The 16,393-nt window shown below is 55.0% G+C and overlaps 4 protein-coding genes across 4 annotated transcripts; 1 reads left to right on the top strand and 3 right to left on the bottom strand.

Annotated features, from left to right (window-relative positions):
• Positions 1–616: 616 nt before the first annotated feature.
• Positions 617–1,512, bottom strand: PG985_013558 (kinase-like protein; the record flags this gene model as incomplete). The annotated part of the gene is made up of 2 exons (XM_066833324.1): positions 617–1,389; positions 1,506–1,512. 2 exons carry the CDS (start codon positions 1,510–1,512, stop codon positions 617–619), a joined length of 780 nt encoding a protein of 259 aa, XP_066678064.1.
• Positions 1,513–2,179: 667 nt separating this feature from the next.
• On the bottom strand, positions 2,180–7,504 carry PG985_013557 (uncharacterized protein; the record flags this gene model as incomplete). The annotated part of the gene is made up of 1 exon (XM_066833323.1): positions 2,180–7,504. The coding sequence occupies one exon, from the start codon at positions 7,502–7,504 to the stop codon at positions 2,180–2,182; it is 5,325 nt and encodes a 1,774-aa protein (XP_066678063.1).
• A 4,836-nt stretch (positions 7,505–12,340) lies between these two features.
• Positions 12,341–14,144, bottom strand: PG985_013556 (uncharacterized protein; the record flags this gene model as incomplete). Its single annotated transcript, XM_066833322.1, has 2 exons — positions 12,341–13,097; positions 13,153–14,144. 2 exons carry the CDS (start codon positions 14,142–14,144, stop codon positions 12,341–12,343), a joined length of 1,749 nt encoding a protein of 582 aa, XP_066678062.1.
• Positions 14,145–15,419: 1,275 nt separating this feature from the next.
• Positions 15,420–16,286, top strand: PG985_013555 (uncharacterized protein; the record flags this gene model as incomplete). Its single annotated transcript, XM_066833321.1, has 1 exon — positions 15,420–16,286. The coding sequence occupies one exon, from the start codon at positions 15,420–15,422 to the stop codon at positions 16,284–16,286; it is 867 nt and encodes a 288-aa protein (XP_066678061.1).
• Between the last annotated feature and the right edge of the window lie 107 nt (positions 16,287–16,393).

Raw genomic sequence — 16,393 nt, 5'->3', positions numbered from 1 at the left:
CTGCTTGCATATGAAATTTTGGTTAGCGATGAAAACCAGAGCGCTTATCCCTCCAGACGAGAAGGGTTGGCCACGACATCAGTGAAAGCCAGAAAGGGGGTGACGGCTGTTAAGAGAAGAGAACATGAAGCGTTATAAAACAGCGCTTTGTTTTCTCTCTTTGCCACCCTGGCAGACCCCTATGGTGATGTGCTAAGCGATCTTTGATTGACTGAACGATATTTTGGATGGATACAAGCTGCATGGCCATTGCGCAGATGCGTGCAAGGCCATAAAGGCAGGTAAACACAATGGAAGGCAAGGAAGGAAGGAAGCTGCGCCCGACACGCGGTTAGAGTCGACGAATGCAAGCTGGCGGTGAAGGGTGGAAATTTTTACACGCTCTCTCTTTTACCTCGAATTCGCAAAGATGAGTGTATTTTGAGCTTGGATCCCCCTGAAGCTCAACCAGGGCCGCCGTTGTCAACTGGCTTGGACCGTTACCAGCCTACTACACAATCGAGGGCAGACTTGGGACGAAAGTTCGACACGCATTTCTACTAAATAACTTTATTTCAACATCCATCCTAATAACAATAATGTAAACAACCACATCATAATGTCAAACTCCTAAACGTCACCCGGGCAGGTTTCCATCAACTTGGCCATCGCGGAAGGGATACCCATCCACCCACTCGTGCATCCTATCCAGGGCCCAAACATCATGACAGACCTCGGACGTCCGGTAGTCTTTCCTATCGCAGTCGATCCAGCCGTCCCGGCCGCGGCTCGTCCCCAGCTTCTCGCCCACCCTGCGCGCCGACTCGAAGTCGATGAGGATCGGCCGGATGACGACTGCTGCTTTCCCGGGCGGCCGCCCCTGTGCACGGCTGCCGTCATGGTCCCTGTTGGCGACGCCCGTCCCGGGCCTGATGGCCACAAGGACATTGCCGGGCTGGATGTCGTTGTGCGCCCAGCCCAGCGCGTGCAGATGCTGGACCGCCGACTCCAACTCGTCCACGAACCGCTTCTTGCTGTCCTGGTTCTGCAGAAGTTCCACACAACGGCCACTGCCATCGCCGCCCTCTTCTTCCCCGCCGAGGTAATCCTCCAAGCTGCACGCGTGCCGGTCCAGCACCAGCCCCGTGACGAAGCTCCGCCTCACGCGGCAGCCATGGTACCTGACGATGTTCGGGTGCGGGTGGCCCCGGAACATCTCCAGCACATGGGCCTCGTGTAGAAGCTCCTGTGGCAGGAGGTAAGCGACGCCGTGCTTTTGGAACTCGCTGTGCAGTGAAAGGTCGGGCCGCTTGATGAAGAAACAAGCATCACGATCACGATCACTGGCACTTGGCTCTCCTAACGGCCCCAGGGCATTCCGATCCTCCACGTCTTCTTGTCGGGCTTGTACTAGTCAAGAAAAAACCACATCATCATACTTCATGAATCAGCCCATTGATGTTATTTGAATTAATGTATCCATATCCCACTACCGGAAAGAAGGGTAGCCCTAACTGTCACCGTACGCGTCATGACCGCATTCGAATATCTATACGACAGATCCCCCAGAAGCCCAGAGGTCATCGAGCAAAGAGAGGCTCATCACAAAATTGATGGCACCAGCGGCAACATAACAAACACAATGGTATATCCTCATGATCAATCGAACCACCAGAGAGAACAAAGCCCAAGAAGAGATGAAAACGTTGGACAAGCGGAAAAAACAGGGTATTTCAGACAGCCTTCCCCCCATCCATGGGGGATGGTTCCCGCCAAGTTAATGGCATATGAAAATGCATGACATGTATACGAACGAACTCCGCTACATTTGATAATGATAATAAGGATGATGAAGAAGACAACATCAAGTTAAAAAAAAGGACGGATATCCAATAATAAGAAAGAGATAGAAAACCATGATGAAGACATGTATCTCACAAGCAAGCCAGCGAAGCGCGTAAAATGACCATGGACTTTCCCTTCCTTTCCAACAAAGATTGGAGTCGAAAGCCCATACAGCGACAGCATGATGTATGCATCCAAACCCAGTTTGCGAAAACCCATATGGGTGACGATGATATCAGGAGGCTAACTAAATGCGGTATATCCAGGGGTATAATGTTTTTAAGGAAAATGATAAAACGGAAAGGAAAATGGTGCGCCTACTCCTTCGCCTCCTCCTCTGGGCAGGGTACTGTGCTCATCCCAAGCCCATCATCTCGTTCTGGCCCAGGAACGTCCTGGCCAGTTCGTCGCCGCCCTGCTCGGCGGCTTCCATCCAGTGGATTGCGACGCACATGAGGGCGGGGTCGCTCCTCACATCACCATCCTTACCACCGTCGTTCATGCCCATCGAGGGCGCAGTTCCGCCGAGTCCAGCCCGGGCCCGCTCGCCAAAGTGTCGGGAGCCGCCACCGGACCGCGCGCCAAATTTCTCCATGACGGTCTGCTTAAAGACCTCGCGAGGTTTGGAGAGCGGCAGGGTTGCTCGTTCTACCAGCTCGGGGTTGGTCAGGTGGAACAGTGCAAGTTCTCTCTGTGCCGTCGCGTCTCCCTCCTTTGCCGTGATGGTCCACATGCGGGCGGCATCTCCCAGCGAGTACGGCATCACTGAGCGTGTCGTGTTGGTTGAGCCTTCACTGCTCACTGAGGTCTTCCTCGGCTGTGTCTGAGTATGTAATTTCACGATCTCATCTGCAACTTCAACCATCGTGTGGCACACGTCCTGCTTCACCGCCAGCGCTGCAAGACCCATGTCCCAGAAGGCCTTCCCCCTGTCGGTCTTGTCAAGGGTATCGGCGGGAACCAGAGCAGCAATAAACTGGAGATCCCTGAAAAGCGTCTTCGGGCGGATGCCGGAGTCCCGGAAGAGGGATTGGAGCACATTGGCGATTGCATCAGTGCTTGCGGGGTTGATTGAGATGACAGAACGGGCATCGTCCTTGATGCCCGATCTCGGCTGCATAGGAGAAAGAACAGGCGATTGAACGGCCTGCGACCGACGGTCTCTGACATTGTCAATAGTTTGTCCCATAATTTTGGAATTGTGGACGGCGTTGCCATCTTCGTGCGCCATGGCGTTGCTTCGCAGACCCCACTTAGGTCGACGTCCACTTGTCGACAGTGATGCTATGATCAGATGTTTTAGTTTGTTAATAGCGTCAAGCTTGACGTATGGGTTAGGGTGGACACAGAACATCCCCAGAAGGCGCTTGTACGCCTTGCTGAATGGGAAGTCGGGAGTCTCGTTCCTGGTTGTCGAGGTTGACCCACGGCTTCGCGCAGTATCAACCGTGGCCGAGCTGTCATTGCTGAGGACAGTGGCGGTTTCCGAACCTTCTCCGGCCCCATCGACGCTGCCGTGGTCACCTGCGCCACGAAGATTGCCAAAGCTCTTCTTCTTGCCAAGCACTCTGTGCTTCGGAGTGCCTTTGCCGGAACTCTCTTTCCTGGCAGCAAGCTGATCGAGGCACTGTGCTTGCCGACGATCGATGCATTCTTGGCCGAGACCTCCGAACCAAGAGTCTGTCTCTGAACCGTTGGAGAATGCGTAGTTCCCAAACTCGGACAGCAGAAGAGTTGTCAATGTCTGCTTGAGCTCTTCCAAGAAACGCTGCTTCTCCTCCGAAAGCCGCTGAAGATGTATGGTTTCGTTGGAGGAAGTTGAAGTGCCTGGGCGGCCATTGGCCTGTTGGGAAGGGTAGGGGCGCTGAGGTGGGTAGGAGAAGGCGCTCGACAGATTTGTGATACTTGTCGTTGGAGATTGGGCTCTGGAGACAACCGAGCTGCAAGACGGCATCGTTGACTGGAATGGTGACCAAAAGGTGGCATTGGAATCGATGGCATGCACCGGAGAAGCCATTCCGAAGTAGTCTTGCGAGTCGAAAACGTCAGATATCGCAACGCTTGCTCTCGAATAGCTGTACCTGGAGTCGATAGACAGCTGACTGACGTTGTGCGTCGTCATAGCTCGCAGATCTCGAGCAATCGAGTTTGGCCGACTTGAGTTGGACGTGTAGCGACTATCACTGATGACGCTGGCGGAATCGTCGCCGCTCCAGTAGTTCTCTTTCTCTCTCGCCGAAGCTTTCGAGCCTTCTAGAGATTTCCGGTCGCGTGTATAGAGTTCACTTGACCATAGGACCGGACCACTCTCAATGGTTTCGCCAACAAGTTTGCTGATGCAGCTGTCGACCTCGCAGCAGAATCGGTGTATACGCTCTTCGCCTGGGCAGAAGTTCTCGATGCCATTCACCTCGAGCCACTTGGCCGTCTTCTCGGCCTGATCATCGCTCAGCTTGTTGGGGCCACCTTGCTCCTCACTGGCAGCCAAGAGATCTACCATCTGAGATTCGTTGCGGTAAAGAAAGTTGGCTGCAGGACCTCGAGAGAGCTGGGCACGGGTACGTTGGAAAGCACCCCATCTTCGTGGGACGCCCATGATCTTCAATGCACTGCAGATGTTGCGAGTATGCTCGTATGGTGCCGAATTGTGGACGTCAGTCACGTACCACATCTTGTCACGGAGCGCGCGAAGGCGCTTCATCATCGAGTCAATCAGACCTTCATGGCGTTCCTGGCTCTGCTTGAGCCAGACTAGCCAGGCATCGTACTCTTCAATGGCGGAGGCTGATCTGCGTATGGAGTCTCTCGGCCCACGGGAGAAGATGTTGAGCAGTGTAGCGAAACCATTCCTGCGCAAAGAAGGCGATGCTAAGGCATTCAGCTGCTGTAGTGTCTTCCAGTACAGGTGCGCCGACACGAAATCGGACTGAATTCTGGATTGGGATGAGGCAGCCGTGAGCATAGTAACAAGCACTGGTGGCTCCTCCGGTTCGTCCGGTGTTTCCGGTTCCTTACCATTGTTCGATGGCTGGGTGGGAGAACTGAATGTGCTGCTGGACGACCTTGTTCCAGGCTCACGTCTTCGGTATGGGTTCCGGCTGGCCATCGATGACTCTGGGGTTAGGATCTTGTTCCTTGACTTGTACTTCTTGAGACCAGACGCGCGATTACTAAAAGTAGTCTTGGCGCCACCCTCCTCGAGCCCCTGTGGTATCTCGAACTCTTCTACCAGCTTCAGAACGGAATCCCGCAACTGGTGGTAGTCCTTGTCCAACTCTGGCCGTTCATCGAGGTCCTCATCCTCGGTCTCACTAGTGGTAGATGAGTTCTCTTCCTCTGGCTCATCGTCGGGGTCATATGTCATCTGCAAGGACAGGCCGAGTCCGTCGGCAGAAATGAACACCACAGCCCATTTCTCTGCGCAGGGATGGCAAGCTCCCGAGACAACCTCTGGTCCCAGTATCTGAACCATTTCGTGCATGGCCAGCCGCAAGCGGTAGCCGTCTTCCTCATAATTGCTAAGGCGTTTTTGGGTGGCAGCATCAGGAAGTGGCGGTGAATGACGTTGAGGACCATGTCCAAGCTGATCCTCCAGAAGTGGTTCCTTGGATGTCGTGGCCTCGCTGAGGACAGAAGACGCACTCATACTCAACACTGAAGCAGTATCAAAGTTACTCCGCGAAGTACCAATGGATATGGGTTGGGAAATGGCAGAGAAGTTGGAAATTGAAGGTGCACCAGACCGGATACTGGAATGAGCGGAATGTGGGCGCCGCTGCTCAGGGAAGAGGGCATTGACCAGGGTAATGATATCAGCGGGGCTGATGACCAGGTAAGGATGGACCTCAGCCGTTTCCCTGAGAGAAGTTATGGACCGGGCTGGCAGGAGCCTGGCATGCCTCTGAGCCCTGGATGGCTTGAAGCGGCCTAGGATGCTTTCCACATGGCCCTTGATCTTGGGTGGAGTAGAGACGGGCTTGTGGGGATTGTTCCAGGTCATGTCCAGAACCAGCTGTTGGGCACGCTGGGCTACCTGCTTGAGAATCTTCTGCCTTCCGTACTCAGTAATATGATATTCAGACATCATGCCAAAACTCTCCGGGTGGATGACCACGGAGAGTAACCAAGAAGAGAAGAGCCATTTGGATACGAACCATCTTCGAGTGCTCTCGACGAACCTGCTGTCGAGCCGGCGCAAGATCTCGTTACCTAGTTCAAGAAGGCCCTCAGGGATACCGGTGGCATCCTCATCGTCAATGATTTCAAACAGCTCGTCAATAGCGCGGTCGTAGAACTCGTCAGCCGCAATGTTGTCCTTGTGGGTCCACTCCGATATGTTGAATCTGGTTCCATTAGAGTCCTCTGCCCGGTCGAGCAGGAAAGCGCCGTCCTCGAGGATCTTCATCAGGTACCATTCCAGATTGCTCCGGCCGGACCAGTCCCGCATGGAAGACCAAACGTTGAGAACTGAAGTCAGTATGGTCTCGCTAGCAGAGTTCTTAGCTTCTGATATTAGCCGCGCACACGCATTGGCCCAGATCTCGGTTCGTCGCTTGTCCTCGGCACTGTCCGGTCCGGCTGAGTTGGCAAAGCATGTATGGATGAGAGCAGAGAGGGGGTCGTGTCTCTGGAAGGATAGCAGGCGTTCGACTGCGCTGGGGCTGGATCCAAGGCCCCGGTTAGATGCTTGTCCGTGTCCTCGCCCACTGGGACGGTTGTTGAATGGCAAGACGGATTCTATGGGCTCCAATCCTTGGTGAAACGTAGTTAGAGCCTTGAGCTCGGTACTGGATAACGAACACAGCCGCGTGGCCAGGTAGTGAGGGTTGGTCCGTAGCTGGGTGAAGAAATCCAGGAAGGCCTCCCTGGCAGAGGCCGATATGTCATTCAGGAACGGCGTCACAGACATGCCCGGCTCGGTGTTTCCTGGTGTGTTGCTGGGATCATCCAAACTCTCGCTGGAAAGGCGGGCAGACTGCAGGTTCTCCATGTCGGGCTCCAAAAGCGCAAAGCGGCGGGTGTCTTCGCAGCTATTCCGGACATCGTGGATGGCGCCGTACAGGTTAGCGAATGCCTTCTTATCCTCGTTCCGGAAGGAGTCGGCCAGGTTCCTCTGGGTAATCTCTCCGCATCGTGTTAGCCTGGCGGAAAGGGCAGTCGAGACCAGGCTTCGTTGTAAGCGTATCCGGGTATTTGCGCGCTTGCGCTCCTGGTATTTGGACAGGCGAACCAGGTGAGCTAGCTCCTCCAGAGTGGTACTCTCGCCATCCAAGTTCAACTGGGGATTTGTATACAGGGATGCATCAGGTAGAAGCGGCTGCGGGTAACTATATGTTGGCGTGGACTTGGTCTTCAAGGCGGGCCGGATGGGGGCCGCGGGTTGGAGGAAGTCGCTTTTCTTCTTATCCTGTTCCACTGGCGCCGGGGAGGGAGCCTGGGCAACAACAGGTTTCTTGTACGCACTTGCGCCCTCCGACTGGTGAGGAGACCCACGTCTGTCGTGTTCGGCGCTTCGTCGCATCGGCAAGGTCAGCACCGTTTCCCGCAGTGGTTCTTCCCGGGCGGGACTCCTCGATCGGTTGCGACGCCGCCGCGGCACATTTGGGCGAGCCTCGGGGGACGGAGTCGGCGAAGGCGACCGGTTGGTGGTGGTGGTTGGAGACACAGCTAAATCATGCATCGGGAGTTGTCAGAAACGGGCATTCCCTTCCCAGGCCACACGTTGAATGTGATATGTATTCCCAAGCTCGACTCACGGGGTGATGAATGAATGCAGACTGGCGAAGAGAGGGATCGCTGCATGGAAATCATCATGGAGCATGTGAGGCTGTGTTGGGCCCAGCACGCGCGCGGAGAGTCAGTCAGTCAGTCACCCAGCACGACTACCAGCGCCGACACAAATGGGGGGCTGCTAGTGGAGCTCGAGGTGGGTGCGATGACGAGGGTGTTGGGTTGGGGTTCGCTTGGGATGCTATTGACGCATCGAGAAGTGCAGTGTCTGATATTGGAGCTTCGAGGGTCGGGAATCGAGGACCGAGTCGTGGTCGTGTTTCGCCCGTAGCTGTCGGGGGTGGTTTTTGGCTGGACGTTAGCTTGTCGCTGGAGCGCCAGCTACTCTCATCGCCAAGTCATCTGAAATTGGGGTTGGTGAAAGAGGCGGCAACTGTGGGTATAATGAGGGCTGTTCGGGATCAGCTTTGGAGAACGCAGCAACCCGGGGAATGGCCTGGTTGATAAGGGAGTTGACGAGCCGGGAAAAAATACGAAGAAGGAGAGGATAGAAGTAGACGAGGTGCCAAATAAAAAGCAAAGACAGCTGTTCCTGGACTCGACGAGCTTAGGGGTTCTGTGTTCTCTAGAATGTTGGCGTTACTGGGTTTCGGTTGCGTCAAGTAAATAAGGGCAGGTTAGCTGCTTTGAATCAATGCCCTGGTGAGGTACCCGACCAGCATCAGTGGCCCAGCAGCGGCGGCACCAAGCGGGCACGACAGAACAGCATGTGCCAGGTCGAAAGCAGGGTGGAGCCAGGCAGGCCCAGCGCCAGCGCCAGCGTTGGTGACCGACGTGGGGTAAATCGCGGTGCAACCGCTTGTTGCTGGTTCCGGTTAGGCGGGCAAGCGAGCTGCGAGCGAAACAATTACTGGGCCACGAGTTCACTGCTTTGTCGCTGATGCCGGCCGAAAGTAGAAGGCCAAAAGGGCCAAGCTCCAACTTCTTGGATGTTTCTTCCCTACGATACGAATATCTGCAAGGCCCTGTTTTTTTCTGGTCTTCTTAATGCGATCTGATCAATCACCCCAAAATACCACCACCCCAGCCAGGCAGGCCTGTGCAGCAAGATCAATCAATGGATGTATCTATCACGAGCGAGCATTGCCCATCTGTCACAACTCCATGTTGACTTGAGCTGAAGAACTCCTCCCTGCATTGTCTCAAACCTTCTCCGTCACTACCCGCCTTTTCGGGTGATCTACAAGACTACGACTACAACAAACTCCCCTCTCTCTCTCTCGCGCTCCCGTTCCGTTGCCAGGCCGCTCTTACTTCGCTCTATTTGCACGTACACGTACACGTACACCGTCCACGCACCGAATGCATAAACTGGCGGTAATTGCACCCCTGGGCCAGTAACATTGGACACAACAACGCACAGAAACACAGTTGAGTAACACGTAGGCGAACCAGGCAGTTACCGCAACCGGATCTCGACACGAAATGGCACGATCTCGGGACATTATTATGCTTGCCTTGCCCTTGCCTTGCTTGCCCTGCCCGTCCATTTGCCCTGCTGGCGCGCCCTCGCCGAGGCAGTCCCTCTTTTCCTCCCGGACCGGCCTCTGCCATTTGCTGCTGCTCCAACTGACAAATCGGGCAGTGGGTTCAGAATAAGGGCTTATGTACATGGGCATGCATAGTAAGTGGCCGGAATGGCAATCGCCGTGAGGAGCCCGAGCGTTTTTCCCTCTCGCGTTTCGCAGGTGAGAGAGAAGAAAGCAATCAGATTGCACTTGGCTGGTCATGAGTGAGTTGGCCATGCATATTACCTCTCCGTCTTCAATGCTATTCGTTTGCCACGCACCTGGGACCGGCGTATGCGTGTTTCTTGCCGTCAACCTCTCTGTTTCTTTTTTCTCACGTCCCGGTGCGCTTCTCTTTTTTTATTTTTCATTATGTTCGTCCCATCTCATCCCGCCTTTTTGCCGGGCTATGGCGTATGTGCTGGCAAGTCGGTCAGTACTTGCTTTGCTTGCTGTCAGCAGCAAACCCAGATAAAACCCGCCATTTTCGTTCGTTCGGCACTCGTGGCCCCGGAGAGAGGGTTGCGGGCAGCGGGCACAGCCAGAGGAGGGGGTGGGAAGACGGTTACTGGGACGGTCTAGTAGGGGGGGTTAGAGAGAGAGGGAGGAGTCAGAGGGCAGGAGGAGCTAAAAGCTTAGCCCCAAAAGGCCTGCAGCAGCCTATCCGCTGCATCGCTGTCGCTTTGTCCAATCCGCATGTACCACGCACACTTTTCTAGAGGGTGCCAACTCATCACATGTCCCAATCGTCCGCCCGCTGCTAGCCCACCACCACCCATCCATCTTGTTTCTATCCTTGGGATCCTGGGATGCGCTGCCAGATTGGGACCAATGCTCTTGCTTCTTGCGCTGCTGCATGCTCTGGTTGGCTGGCCATTCCGCGACCAAGATAGAGTCGACAGATGGTCGCGAGCGAAATGTTCCATGCACTTCTTCCTTGGCGCCAAAGAGTGGTCGATCGAAGCGCAGCCAGAAATGTGACACCCCCATAAGGCTGCTTCTGGTTGCTCAACAAGAAATCCCCATACCACCCGAGGCAGAACCCATGCCAACCACACTCACCGACGACCACCGACTTCTCACGGAGGAGCCCCAGTGGGGTCTCCCCTCATCCCCATATATGCCACGCCATCGGTATGTGTGCCCTGGTTGCAAGATTCAGATGAACAGGCGGTAGAGGCTCTCCGGTCTCCCATCTATCTGTCGAGAGCCTGCCAACTGCCTGCTACCGTCTGTCGCACCGTTGCATTGCCCCTTTCAGCCTCGTACATATTTAGGTCCTGCAAGTCAGCTGCAACCGTCCAACTAGCGGTAGGTGCCCTACCCCCCCAATAGTGCTACCGGTACGCCCTTGTATGCGTGGACCCATCGCCCGCATTCTTTCCTTTTCAGCCTCAAAAGCGAACCACGACATCACTGCTTGCTGCGCACGCCCGCCAGAAGGGTTCGTAACACTCCCTTCACGGAAAAGCAATCAGTTTGTCGCGACAGGTTTGCTGTCAAAACGAGACAGCTTGAATTAAGCGGGTCAAGAAGCAGCAGCAGCAGCATGCAATACATGCTTCCCATGCAGGAGCGTCCCGAAACATCTCGAACACGTCGACCCGCCGCGTATGCCTCGAAATGGTATGCGAACCAGATCGTATTGCGTTTTGGCGGTGGTCTAGACCACTGAGGCAGGCACGCGAAAGCGATGTGCGCAGATTCGTAGGCAAAGAGCTTCACAGTGACAGGCTCTGAAGATGACCCTCGCTTGGTAGCAGCAAACACGCAGCAATGTCACGTTCAGTGCCAAGAATCATGTTCTAGCTGGCTGTGAAGGTATCTGTCTAGTTGATAGTGACATCGTCAAGACGGGCTTCGCTGGCGGTGTTCGAGTAAACAGAAGCAAGTCGTAACTCGGCCCTGATATACCGTCGGGACTCAAACCGTACTCTGCGACTAGTATCGTGAGTACTTCACCTGCAAGTCTCGGAGAGAAAAGTCGAAACCGATATAGAACTTGCCTTCGATCACGATCTGCCATGCAAATGGGTTGACTCATACCAATCCAAATGCAGCGGACATTGTTCCTATGTCTAGCGCTAGGCTGTCTGGCCATCGAGGTGAATGGTAAGTTCATAGGTCGAGAAAGGAGCAAAGCCCCAGTGCACTGAGTCACCTTATGCCGACTTCAGCGAGAGCCGAGGATCGAGAGTCTCGATCCAAGATAGGAATCAAGAGGCACTGCCGCTTTGAACGGAACGTGGTGCCACCTCAAGGATATGGCGGAAGGCCATCTGAAGACCAAGACGTCAATCCCGACCTAGCATATTCCCGATTCTCGAATGAGCTCAAACCAAATGTTCGTCCCCATCGCGATTACGGGGCCCACGATGGCTACCACTCCTCCTCCTAACCCCCCAATCACCCCATCTGTCAGTACCCAAAAGCCGCGCCCAAGACCACGTGCGTCCTGACTACGTGTCACAGAAGCTGCGGCCACCTACCAAAACAACCCATCGTACATGCGGTGTAACGGTATCTGAAGATATGCAACTCCATCACGATATGTATCCAAGCACTATCTCCATCAAATATACGACTGCATACCATTGGGTACGGAACCCCACTGATTCTGCCTAACTTGGAGCCGCGGGCTTCATTCTGATTCCTCCTATGTATGTGTGGTCGAGCTCGGGCTTCCCACGTAGAACCAGACAAAACTGACGTCGCACACCATGGTGAGGTCGTCGGGCGAACGGCGACAAGATATACTTCGCGCTTATGCTCGTTCTCTTGATGTAGCTATCCAATCCTACTTGGTATCCAAAACCAGCCGTGGAGACCACACCGTGTCCCCAATGCGTACAGTTCCCAAAGACAACCCGAAAGATGGGCTCCAGACGAAACGTTGCCGATCCATGGAGGAGTTCAAGCATGGAAGCCAGCTGTTCGGTTGACTTAGACTGGTGCAGAACCGGAAATACCCAAAGCAATGACATGGATGCACCGAGACTATAGTTCTCATCATGACAGGGGCAGAGTGCTGTCTCAATAAAGGAGCCGCCTCAAGTAGTGCTAAGTTGCGATAGGCTGAAGGTCCCATTGACTAAGTACACGATGAAGGGTATCTCGTTTCTCGCGCCCAGTGTCTTGCGACGCCAGGATATCCACGAATTATTTGGAAGTATCTCTATGCTATCTGTACTCCAGTGTTCTACACGTAGTCTTTGTCATCAAGCTTCCCGCCCAAATCGCACATCAAATCCCTTCAATACACTCATAATGCTCGCCGCTTCCACCTCGAGGGGATGAAGCCTCGATCTGCCTTCAGGCATCCTTCCCTTCGCCTCGTGGGGTACAGCCTTGAGCTGCGGTAGCCACGTCCCAATGTCATCTGCCGCCCTGTCGAAGTTCCGGTGGCTGGACAGCGTCTTGTACGCGTCGGCACACGAGAGGCTCAATCCAGGGCCCGAGGTGGGGCCGGTATTGGCCGACGAAGATGGGGCTGTCTTGCAACATCCACCGCCGCTCGCAGAGCCACCGCAGCATCCAGAAGGAGGGGCGCCTGAACCCGAGTCCTTGTTGAGCTTCGCGGCCAAACTCCGACAGAAGAGCCCCGACTTGGGGTCAGCCACGCATTGGGCACACGTACCCGGCCCATTGGGACCGCATCCACTCTTCTTAGGTGCGGGCGCTGTATCCAAGGGCCGAGGACGGTTGAGGCTCTGTAGCCTAGGAAGTTTGATGGCTCCAGTAGATGTCACCTCCAGCGGGGGTGACACTACGTCATCCTCGGATGCTGGCGGAGTTTGGACTTGGGACCCGATGGGAGCAAGTGTGGACTGAGCAGCGGCCGACGCAGCTTCGGCGCACATGCAATATGTCCCTTCTGTGCAGAAACCACATGAGTCGCGGGGCGGTACCGACAGTTGCTGAGGCGGGGGATGAAATTCCTCGACGGGAGGTGGCGCCACGACCGACGTTCTCTTCCTCGAAAACATGGCAGTGAAGTCGATCTCGTTCTCATTAACATCCGACCTCTGACGTTTCCCCCTCGTTCCCATTTTGGGAGCTGATAGAATGCTTCCTCTTCAGTTCCTGCTCTGTTGAAGCAGGACCATTGAGCATTGCCTCGAGGCATTCGCATTTGCTGCCTAGGGTGCACTTCCCGCAGTCAAGTGAAGGGGCTGTGGCTGCGAGGGCTTCCTCTACGCACGCGCACGAGCCATTAGGGCCGCATGACCCGCATCCCGTGTCTACGGTGCTTTGAGCAGCGGGAGCATCCTCGTCAGGAGGCGAGATGATTTGAGATATTGAGAAGGAAGTAGTCGAGTTTCTGTGACCCGAATGATCGCTTGTAATACTGCTTCGTGGTGTATGGTGATGCGATGACGCTGTAGGGAAGAGATCGTACGACCGGCCCGACAGACCAGGAAGACTGCCAGCCCGGGATGAGGCAACACTTGCTGCACGTTCATCCATCCACCTGCGTCGCATGGCGTCGAGGTCATTCGTAGTCCTGGTGCGCTCGGCACGCTCCTTTTCCAACAGGGCTTCTAGCGTGGAGCAGCGGCTCTGTAGAGTTTGAATTTCGTCCTGAAGCTCCTGTTGGATCTGTTCGTGCTCCTCACGGATGTCCTCGATCTGTTCCTCCAACTCGCCAACCCGGGCGGCCCGGCGTTCACGGAAAGCTCTCTGGGCAGCACGGTTCTGAGCTTTCCGTTTCGTAGGCGGAGTGTCCGTTGCCGGCTTTCTGCCGGGTTTTGGTCGAGGAGGGATAACCCATTCCTTGCTAGTGATGGAGGTCTTGGGCATTTGAGGCAAGATTGTAGCGGATGGTGTGCCCGCCGGTGAATATGGGCCAAGACCATTTGCCACTGGCTTAATAGCAAGTTGAGGAATTTGGGACGTCGGTGCGATGCTGGATGTCGGCGACGAAGCCGGCGCTGGCGATGCACCAGCCGATGCTGAAGCAATAGCGACCTTCCCCGTCCGTGTGGACTGCGGCGCCACCGCAATAGTGGAAGGGGGCGCCATGTCAATAATGAGTAGCCGCAAGCAAATTTCCCATGCAAAAAGGGCCAATATTGACTCCCTGTATCATGCACTGATGCTGTGTTGTAGGGTGAATGTCGGATTCGAAACTGTAATGACTCGCAAAAGAGACTCTGCCCTCCAGTGAAAAAGGAGGTAGGCAAGGCTGTACAGCAGGATGCAGTAAGAGTGGAGGATTTTGTCCACGAGGATACTGAAGCGGGGAGGGCACAGCAAAACTGGAGGGATCTCACGGCCAAAAAGCCAGCGCAACAATGCAATTGAAATGCAGTCGACAACAGCACAAACGAGTAACGAGGAGAAACAATTAATCTAAGCAGATGATATGTGACATGAGATGGATCTATACGGCAAGAGGAACGGAATGTGATAGGGTGGTGGTTGTGTGGCCGGGGGGGACGAATCAAAATGACCAGCTTGGTGGGATGTTGGGATTGTGAGGTGAAAAGACAAAGCCGTGATCAGACCCGCGGGCTGAGAATAAACTGATCAGATTGATAAGATTAAAGCGCCGGGCCAAGGCAGACAGTTCGCTTCGGGTTCGGGTCCCTTGGGGTCCATAGCTGAATGGGGGTTCCTTGCAAGCCCGTCAGGAAGTCGTGACAGAATAGCGTAATCGGCCCACTATCTTCCTAAGTTAGCCGACTTCTCCTCCGAAAAACGCAAATACCAAGAGGTTTAGCAGCTTCAGGCCATGAGATCATGAAGCTCTTTTCCTCCATTTGAACAGGTTGAGAGGACTGCTCGGCGGTCGTGCTGGTTTATCAGATCCCTAATTTATCGCTAGCCCCAAACCATCGGAGAACGTCGGGTCATAAACTAGCAAGGCCTAAGACGGGCTATTGCGATACCGGCTACGAGCCAGTCGGAGGTACGGTAGCCGAATCAGCTCACCTAGGTGAGAGGTGGGCTTGCGCTGTAGGTGGTAGGGGTCCGGCTGAAGTGGGGTGCGAGGCAAGGACAGCTCAAGACAAAGCGCAATTGAACTTCCAGCTCGGCAGCGGAATTGCTGTACCCTGACTCGACATTGAGGTTGCGCAAAGAAACAGGCAGTTTCGTCGTCATTCCCACTGATATACTCGCATGCCACTTACCTTTGTAAATTGCTCCAGGTACCTTATTCTGCTCTCTTTGGCATTGCCATTGCGACTGGTTGCACTACTACATCTTGAGGGTGCTACGCAATACGCCAACAAGAATCACCCACCACGCCCGTCTTGGTACAGGCCTGCTTCTTCCGTACCTGGGCAGTCAACGATGTCTCTCCAACAACCAATGTCGCCTTCGCGGCCTACACCGTCGCGCACTTTTAATCTCCCCTCATCGTCTTCTTCCGAGTCTGGCGGAGACGACGACCCGAACAACCTTCCCTTCCCTACCGCCTTACCGCGCACCGACTTCCTCTCGCCATCATTCGACGCCGCCTCCTACCTCTCCTCTCTATCAGACCGCCACCAGACCCTCGAAGACTTACGGCAGGACTTGCGCGACCGCAGCGCAGCCATATCGACCGAGCTGCTGGAGCTAGTCAATGCGAACTACACGTCCTTCTTGAGCCTGGGCAGCGAACTGAAGGGCGGCGAGGAGCGCGTGGAGGATGTGCGAGTCGGCCTGCTGGGCTTCCGGAGGGCGATCGAAGAGGTGAAAGGCCGGGTAGGCGACCGCGGTCGGGAGATCCAGGGCCTCAACACAGACCTCGGCGGCGTCCGGAGCGAGATCGAAAAAGGCCGGCGCATGCTGGAGCTCAGCGACCGGCTAGAACTGCTTGAAGGCCGGTTGGCCCTTGACGGTGCCGAGATCGACAGCGACGAGAGCGAAGAGGACGAGGACGAGGATGGCGGCCAGATTGTTGGTAGCAGCGCCGCCAAGCTGGCCACGCTGGCAAAAGACTATACAACCATAGGAGCGCTGGCAGACGACATCGGACGAGACACCCCGTATGTCAAGAAGCTGGCGGAGAGAATCGCCAAGTGCCGTGCGACTATCCTGCTTGACTTGGGAACAACTATAAAGGCGGCCAAGAAGGCGGGGGCTTCGGGGCAAGAGAAGCTCATCAAGCTCATGGCAATTTATGCTACGCTTGACGCACAAAAGGAAGCCATCAAAGCCCTGAAGGGCGCATGAAGTCGCGGCGGCATCCCATGAACCGTCACTACTCGACACTGGTCAGATGCGATGGGGCAGGTCGTGGATACATGTCGTGTTGCTAAATAGAGCCTTGCCCTGGAACG

This window comes from Apiospora marii (genome assembly GCF_038362585.1).
Source record: "Apiospora marii strain CBS 49790 chromosome Unknown utg000011l_segment0_segment0, whole genome shotgun sequence".
Classification (NCBI taxonomy): Eukaryota; Fungi; Ascomycota; class Sordariomycetes; order Amphisphaeriales; family Apiosporaceae; genus Apiospora; species Apiospora marii.
Note: the sequence above shows the minus strand (reverse complement) of the source record. Positions and strands in the feature narration are given on the sequence as shown.